The sequence below is a fragment of the Nymphaea colorata genome, chromosome 4 (assembly GCF_008831285.2).
Source record: "Nymphaea colorata isolate Beijing-Zhang1983 chromosome 4, ASM883128v2, whole genome shotgun sequence".
NCBI classification, from domain to species: domain Eukaryota; kingdom Viridiplantae; phylum Streptophyta; class Magnoliopsida; order Nymphaeales; family Nymphaeaceae; genus Nymphaea; species Nymphaea colorata.
This window is the reverse complement of record NC_045141.1, coordinates 160,119-169,716: the sequence shown is the minus strand read 5'-3', so window position 1 is coordinate 169,716 and position 9,598 is coordinate 160,119. Positions and strand designations below refer to the sequence as shown.

The 9,598-nt window shown below is 34.8% G+C and overlaps 1 protein-coding gene across 1 annotated transcript; it reads right to left on the bottom strand.

Annotated features, from left to right (window-relative positions):
• Positions 1 to 327: 327 nt before the first annotated feature.
• Positions 328 to 2,242, bottom strand: LOC116252544 (uncharacterized). Its single transcript, XM_031626890.1, has 5 exons — positions 2,216 to 2,242; positions 1,691 to 1,916; positions 1,223 to 1,593; positions 660 to 1,013; positions 328 to 552 (listed from the first exon to the last, which is right to left on the bottom strand). Exons 1-5 carry the CDS (start codon positions 2,240 to 2,242, stop codon positions 328 to 330), a joined length of 1,203 nt encoding a protein of 400 aa, XP_031482750.1.
• Positions 2,243 to 9,598: the final 7,356 nt, after the last annotated feature.

The following is a 9,598-nucleotide window of genomic DNA, read 5'->3' as shown; positions in this document are numbered from 1 at the left end:
AAGTAGAACATTCTTTCTCTTAGACACCGGACAATCAAAAAATGTTTTCATCCTATCTTTATCACTAGTAAGATAAATATATGCATCAGTTTGTAACTCTTCTTCAAGACCAACAACTTCAAATGTTGGAAATATCTCTTTTTTAGAATATTTACATTCCTGTCTCAGCTCTGGTATGACATTACTTTTTTCAATTTCCTTAGCAACTCTGTCAAATGCTTCTTTCATTATTTCAATTTCTTTTAAATCATCTTCATTTGCACTTCTTCTCCTTTTACGCTTTGACAATGAACCTATGGGAGGCTCCATTTGGACTTCACAGTCGTCTCATAGGTTGATAAATGGTTCTAATACTGCTTCATTTTGAGAAACCATTTCATCAATAAGCTGGATTCTGTTGCCAGTACCCTCACACGCTAAACTCATTCGATTGCACCTCTCTTTCGCTGTCATCGATCCTTCCCCTGTTGCTCTATCATTGCCAAATAAATTTACCAGCTTATCATAGTTCGGAACAAGTGCTGTCATCCACTTTTTTGCCATTGGATTTGCCTACAAAAAACAAAAAAAATATAACAACGTCAAAAGAAACTCATACTTAACATAAAAAGTGAATTATTAAAAAATAATATTAAATTACCAAAAAGAAAATTAGGTACCTCTATTAGTGGCTTCCATACTTCAGGTTCAGCCGTCCACATATTTGTCTTTGAATCAATGCTAAATCCACTCAAACCACTTTTAAAGATATCATAACAACTACTGAAGTTAGACTTCAACGTTTTCATTCGATTTTTTATGTGATCCTTGGTGAGCATTTTACCCAACTTATCGTTCAGCTCTGTCACAACATTATCATATGCAGTTGTAGTAAAAGTGTCATTCACTCGATTACCTATTATTTGTTGAAGCAGTAATGCATCAATAAGCACATCATCCATAGATTGGCTCCATTGTATCTTATCAGTCTTGCCTCCGTCTGTATATATTTGATTCTTTTTCATTGTTATTAGCTAAATGTAAAGTAAAACAAATTTAGGAAATACATTCATAATGAAAAGAACAAATCACGTGCAACAATAAAAGATCAAGTACACACAAATAACATGAGGAAAAAAAAGTCAACATGTCTCATATACAATAAAATTCAATCTATTGAAGTTTGAAGTTGATAGTTCTGCCACATAGTCTCTGAAATGATTTGTCGTGTGAATTCTCCAACTTTGTACTCTTCATCAACATCAACTTGAACAGAATAATTTTCACTAGGTTGATTCATAAGTTCTGCATCAACATCTTCAATAATGCTAGCATCTGGATCGACACCCATGCAAAAGTTGTGCAATATACAACATGCTAAAATGATGTCCGACTGTGTTTTGCACGAATAGACCGGTTCTGTTGAACTAGCTATAACTGGGAATCTTTTTTTCAAGACACCAAATGATCTTTCAATCACATTTTGCAAAGAAGGATGTCGAAGATTAAACAACTCTTTTTCATTTTGTGGGCATCGTTTGGAGTATTCTTTCAAGTGATATCTCACAACCCTAAAGGGTGTGATAAGTCCACCCTTTAATGGAAAACCAGCATCTACAAGATAATATTTACCAAAAAAAAAAACACAATCACATGTTAAGTTCATATTTCAACAAATGTTTAAATTATACATGCTTTTAATCACAATTACCTTCAGGAATTTTTAGTTTGTCTTCTCTGGTTAATGCATTTTTTATGATTCTCGAATCAGAAGCAGTTCCTTCCCAACCTGCTAATAAATATGTAAATTTCATATCAAAAGAACATGCAGCCAACACATTTTGAGTTGGCCAATCTTTTCTACCACGGTATTTCGGTGCATCCTCTGAAGATACTTTAACACGAACGTGCATTCCATCAATTGCACCAACACAATTCTGGAATTCAATTCAGTGTTAATGCAATATTGACATATTATAAATCATAAAAACTAAATTAGTTGATTTATTACCTAAAAGTATGGATAAAATCTATTATTGTATAAGATTTCATTTGTCACAGTTGATCCGTCAGATTGTTGAATGAATTTGTCTTCTAATAGAATAATTGAACTCAGTACTTTGTGAAAATATCGAGAAATTGTCTCTGTTGAACGATAAAACCAAAACTGAACCCCGCATTGTTTATGTGTGCGACAACATCATGAGAAAGATAGAAACTTGCTCTTCTACTTTACAATGTCTTGTACTACATAGTCCACCATGTTGTCGAAGAATATCACATAACTCTTTGAAAGCTGATGTTCCCATGCGTGTTATGTTGCGGCATTGTACATCATCATCTAATTTATATATAATTTGATCTCTGATTTTTTGTCTTTCTCCATAAGATAGTCCAATTGATCGATGCGTAAGTTGTCGTCGACGTTGACTACGGCTTATGAAATAATAAAAACTATAACATAAACATAGAACTACTTGTTTCCATTGGTGTTGTCTCATGTCTTCTAATATGCGACAAGCTGCAAAACCAAAGACAACTTTTTTATGAAGATGATGATCATATGTGACAAGCTGCAAGCTAAATATACAACTAGCGACATCAACAATCATGCTTCAATGCCTAACTCCAATCTGTCTCTTTATTCTTATTTTTTTATTAGCATTACTTGTTATTTCTAACATACAATATTATTTTTTTATTAGCATTACTAGGTTTTCCCTTCACATCTACTGCTTCACAAGTAGGCTGCTTAATACCTAAACTTATGTGCACTATACATCATTTATTTTTTTATTTGATTGTTTTAAGTAGGTTCTATTAGTGATTGGTTTGAGTGTTGCGGTGATTAGCAGTAGATTCTATTAGGTAGTGTTTGATGGTTAGGGATTTAGGAATTGGAAATATATTTCTGAAAATATATTTCTTGGAATAGAAGAATGAGAAAAATATTTCTGATTCTCATTTTGATGTGTGTGTGATAGCTAAGAATTATGTTTCCAAAAATATATTTATGTGTTTGATGATACAGAAATATATTTCCAGAAATATATTTCTGTGTTTGATAATAAGGAAACATATTTCCAGATTTACATAATTTTTTGATACAATTTCTTAAACACACAGATAAATAATAAATCATCTACCAAAACACGATCAGTGATAATATGAACATGAAATAATAAATCATCTACCAAAGCAGCTGAACATGGCTACTCTCAACCCCACTAACAATATGGGCGACACCATTCAAAAAGTGGGCATCCCCAAAAAACAAATAGTCGAGCACGAGGTAATAAGAAATAGTTACATCTCCGCGGACCATTAGATAATTCACATAAGTGATGACAGAAGCATCAACGTTAAATGCATAGCACAGACAAAATGTAACTTTCATATGTCTATTGTTTTAAACAAAAAGGTTCTTCCAACATATGGTGATTGTATTTCTTCATATATGTCCCTTGAACGACACGAACATGGCATAATACTTATGTCACCGCTTCAACTCCGATTACCTATGAACATAAACATAAAGATTAGCGTGATCAAGTCATATTCTACATACAATAACTAAGAAAAGTAAAACATAAACAAACTAAACATATGAATAACTAATAATCATCAACACAATTGTTTCCATGTGTCATAAGTTCCTATGCACCTACGATTTTCAAAATCCATAAACATTTAAGATGTTATTGAACTGCACATGTCATTATTTGATCCTCGATGAATACTTTGTGTCGCACTTTCAAGTTCGTTGACGAACGATGTACTCTCATTTGCATCGTCAGATGCACCTTCATCAAGCTCGTTAACAATCCTGTTATATATGTGTTTGATTAGTTGTTAATGCAGCCTACTTTCAGTAATAACTTGCCAGTAATAATTTACAAGTGGCACAGTTGAACTCGTGGAACCATGAATCTCACACATGATTGTATTGAATCTCTTCTTCTATTGAGCTCATTTCACAAGTTCCATTTCTGTATGAGTTCCACATGTCCAACCTACACATATCACGCCCACATGATAGGTAGATTACTAGATTCTACCAAATTCCAAATTTTGACATTCAGCAGTAGGTAAAAACTTCAGAAGAAAAGAAATCCCAGAAAAAACCTCATCAAGAAGTATGATATTCAGATTATGATGTAGCCTTCATCTCAATTATGGATGTCCCCAACATTAGATTTGAATACACATTCAAGTAGTAGGCTTCCACAAGAAAATCCACAACCAATTACTAATAGGATGAAGATATGCTATATAAGATATAGCTACATTACAGGAAATATATACTATCTTGCTGCATTGTAGAGATTTCTAGCTCAAAATAAATGAAATAAAACTACAATATGCAGGTAAAGATGTAACTTTCATCTCAATTAGGGACATCGGCAACACTAGATTTGAACATGCATTCAAATAGTTCGATTCCTCACTTGTTTCACAAAAATGCAATGTTTTTATTGTTTCTGAAAAACTGCAATTAAATTCTGGTTCAAATTAGAATGTTAATGGAGATCATACAAAACAACAATAACCATATGTTTATCCAGACTCCAATATGTAAAATCAAGCCAAGAGACCCTGAGATGCAGGTTCTTGATAGTTGGACATGGCATGACTTGAATAAGGGCAAGCAGACTGACCGTCCAAAGCATGCCTCTTTGTTTATGATATGAGCTCAATCAATGGAATATTAATACCCATTGTGGATAAGCAGCAAATAAGAGAGGTGAAACTCAATCGGCTAAAAAAATAAATAACAGCAGAATCTCTTGGCAACCAACCGAGACATCAATAGACATACCTCCAAAAAAAAAAAAAAAACAGAGCGAGAGAACTGCAAAAAACAAGTAAAGCCAGACAAAATGCTGAAATTGCTGCTTTACAGCAGTACTGGCTTGAGATGCGCATAGGCAGTTCCTGTTTGACATGAACTCAGATCAAGTCATCACCAGTTTGTCACCCAGTAACTTGGACCACAACTCAACCAGATCAAGAACTCCTGTTGTCAGGTCACTTAATAAGGTAAAAAGGATGGCGATCTGAACTTATTTAACTCATACACCATAATGTAATTTTAATAAGGCACTTATGTCGGAACACTATGTTATTTGTTAACAGACCCTTGAGAAATAAGCGAAAACCTCGCCATTCCCGCAGGAGCTCTTGCATCAAATCTATAGACAAAGGAAACGGGGTTCTGGTGTTATCCCCTTCAAAGAAACCGGATCATAAACCAGAGAGAGAGAATAGTAAAGGAAAGAAAAACTCAGAAACAGCTCAAGGCTACAGAGGGACAACCGCGGAAAGAGAGACAGGGAAGCCAAAATGAGAAAAGGAACTCCAACGCAGCAGAAACCTACAAAAAGGGGAATCCTCAACAGGCGAGCGAGAGAGACATAGGACTAGAGGCAAACTAGAAACACAACATCCAGCTCAAAATCACTGCCATTGCCACATTTAACAAATCAAATTCGCACAACACACAACAACCCAGAAAAGGAAAAAGAAAAGCAACGACAAAGAGAGTAGGAAAAGAAAGAAAAACCAGCTCCCCACCTCACCCCTCTTTCTCTCCCCTTCCCCACGACCAAAAAGGAGCCAACACCCATTCAACCAAAAGGAACAACCCCCTGCCTGAGATTATCCCTTCCGTTTAGATCTAGAACGACAAAGAGTCCAGTAAGAATGTTGAAACGCTCACCTTGTTAAGGAGCTTGACGAGGGAATCCTTCGAGTGGGGTCATGGCAGCAGGAAGAAGGCTATAGCAGTGAGGAACTTCCTCAGAAAGCAGGGGATTGAAGCAGCAGCAGCGCAGTAGTAGGATGAAGCAGCAGCAGGAGCAAGACACGAGAGGCAGCGGCAGGAGGAAGACGCGAGCCCTAACGGGCAAAAAAATAATCCAGGAAATATGTTTCCACCCCTCGCGGTGGAAACATGTTTCCGGAAATATTATTCTGGAAACGGGTTCAACGGCTACAAAATTAATTCCGCGTTTGATAAACCAGAATTTTTTTAAAATTTTGAATTTTTATTCCGCTGCTACAGGATATTTCCTGCTCGTCAAACACTACCTTAGTGATTGGTTTGAGTGTTGCGGTGATTAGCAGTAGGTTTGTGCAGTGTAACTTCATTGTGGTCTGTGCAGTGTAACTTCATTGCTAAAGAGTCTCAATTTGGTCCTACTACTAATCACCGCAACACTCAAACCAATCACTAATAGAACCTACTGCTAATCACTGCAACACTCAAACCAATCACTAATAGGACCTACTTAAAACAATCAAATAAAAAAATAAATGATGTATAGTGCACATAAGTTTAGGTATTAAGCAGCCTACTTGTGAAGCAGTAGATGTGAAGGGCAAACCTAGTAATGCTAATAAAAAAATAATATTGTATGTTAGAAATAACAAGTAATGCTAATAAAAAAATAAGAATAAAGAGACAGATAGGAGTTAGGCATTGAAGCATGATTGTTGATGTCTCTAGTTGTATATTTAGCTTGCAGCTTGTCACATATGATCATCATCTTCATAAAAAAGTTGTCTTTGGTTTTGCAGCTTGTCGCATATTAGAAGACATGAGACAACACCAATGGAAACAAGTCGTTCTATGTTTATGTTATAGTTTTTATTATTTCATACGCCGTAGACAACGTCGACGACAACTTATGCATCGATCAATTGGACTATCTTATGGAAAAAGACAAAAAATTAGAGATCAAATTATATATAAATTAGATGATGATGTACAATGCCGCAACATAACACGCATGGGAACATCATCTTTCAAAGAGTTATGTGATATTCTTCGACAACATGGTGGACTATGTTGTACAAGACATTGTAAAGTAGAAGAGCAAGTTTCTATCTTTCTCATGATGTTGTCGCACACATATAAACAACGCGGGGTTCAGTTTTGGTTTTATCGTTCAACAGAGACAATTTCTCGATATTTTCACAAAGTACTGAGTTCAATTATTCTATTAGAAGACAAATTCATTCAACAATCTGACGGATCAACTGTGCCAGATGAAATCTTATACAATAATAGATTTTATCCATACTTTTAGGTAATAAATCAACTAATTTAGTTTTTATGATTTATAATATGTCAATATTGCATTGACACTGAATTGTATTCCAGAATTGTGTTGGTGCAATTGATGGAATGCACGTTCGTGTTAAAGTATCTTCAGAGGATGCATCGAAATACCGTGGTAGAAAAGATTGGCCAACTCAAAATGTGTTGGCTGCATGTTCTTTTAATATGAAATTTACATATTTATTAGCAGGTTGGGAAGGAACTGCTTTTGATTCGAGAATCATAAAAAATGCATTAACCAGAGAAGACAAACTAAAAATTCCTGAAGGTAATTGTGATTAAAAGCATGTATAATTTAAACATTTGTTGAAATATGAACTTAACATGTGATTGTGTTTTTTTTTTGTAAATATTATCTTGTAGATGCTGGTTTTCCATTAAAGGGTGGACTTATCACACCCTTTAGGGTTGTGAGATATCACTTGAAAGAATACTCCAAACGATGCCCGCAAAATGAAAAAGAGTTGTTTAAGCTTGGACACGCTTCTTTGCGAAATGTCATTGAAAGATCATTTGGTGTCTTGAAAAAAAGATTCCCAGTTATAGCTAGTTCAACAGAACCGGTCTATTCGTGCAATACACAGTCGGACATCATTTTAGCATGTTGTATATTGCACAACTTTTGCATGGGTGTCGATCCAGATGCTAGCATTATTGAAGATGTTGATGCAGAACTTATGAATCAACCTAGTGAAAATTATTCTGTTCAAGTTGATGTAGATGAAGAGTACAAAGTTGGAGAATTCACACGACAAATCATTTCAGAGACTGTGGCAGAACTATCAACTTCAAACTTCAATAGATTGAATTTTATTGTATATGAGAGACATGTTGACTTTTTTTTCCTCATGTTATTTGTGTGTACTTGATCTTTTATTGTTACATGTGATTTGTTCTTTTCATTATGAATGTCTTTCCTAAATTTGTTTTATTTTACATTTAGCTAATAACAATGAAAAAGAATCAAATATATACAGACGGAGGCAAGACTGATAAGATACAATGGAGCCAATCTATGGATGATGCACTTATTGATGCATTACTGCGTCAACAAATGATAGGTAATCGAGTGAATGACACTTTTACTACAACTGCATATGATAATGTTGAGACAGAGCTGAACGATAAGTTGGGTAAAATGCTCACCAAGGATCACATAAAAAATCGAATGAAAACGTTGAAGTCTAATTTCACTAGTTGTTATGATATCTTTAAAAGTGGTTTGAGTGGATTTAACATTGATTCAAGGACAAATATGTGGGCGGCTGAACCTGAAGTATGGAAGCCACTAATAGAGGTACCTAATTTTCTTTTTGGTAATTTAATATTATTTTTTAATAATTCACTTTTTATGTTAAGTATGAGTTTCTTTTGACGTTGTTATATTTTTTTTTTGTTTTTTGTAGGCAAATCCAATGGCAAAAAAGTGGATGACAGCACCCCTTCCGAACTATGATAAGCTGGTAAATTTATTTGGCAATGATAGAGCAACAGGGGAAGGATCGATGACAGCGAAAGAGAGGCGCAATCGAATGACTTTAGCGTGTGAGGGTACTGGCAACACAATCCAGCTTATTGATGAAATGGTTTCTCAAAATGAAGCAGTATTAGAACCATTTATCAACCTATGAGACGACTGTGAAGTCCAAATGGAGCCTCCCATAGGTTCATTGTCAAAGCGTAAAAGGAGAAGAAGTGCAAATGAAGATGATTTAAAAGAAATTGAAATAATGAAAGAAGCATTTGACAGAGTTGCTAAGGAAATTGAAAAAAGTAATGTCATACCAGAGCTGAGACAGGAATGTAAATATTCTAAAAAAGAGATATTTCCAACATTTGAAGTTGTTGGTCTTGAAGAAGAGTTACAAACTGATGCATATATTTATCTTAGTAGTGATAAAGATAGGATGAAAACATTTTTTGATTGTCCGGTGTCTAAGCGAAAGAATGTTCTACTTAGGTTGCTTAGCATTGCTGGAATTATGTAAAACATGAATGTTATTTTTTATTTTGCTATGTCATTTTTTTTGTCTTTAGACAACTATTTTCACTCTTTTTTATGTAAGTTTTTTATGACTGGTATGAGAATATGGCACCACTCCTCTTCTATTTGCATTTCCCCTTCCTTTCCCTCCTACCAATCCCTGTATGTCCCTGCACTGTTCTCAGGTGCAATGATAACCGTCTTGTGTTGGAACATGTCTTGGCAGTCACTATGTGATCAGAATTTGATGGAATTATTTTTCCAGCTCTTTATTCTGTGTTACCTTTGTAACCCTCCTACTTGAATACGGCCACATGTACATCACACCCCTGAATTTTAGAGAGGATTGTTGTATTAGTTGCAGAATTTAGGAAAGCATTCCTTGTGAAATAAAACAATCGATTCATTCAGTCTTCTTAAACTAAAGAAATCGAGCATAATTTGACTAATTCAACTGAAGAAATCGAGCATAATGCATAAAACACATGTCCATCAAGAGAAAAAACTTTCAA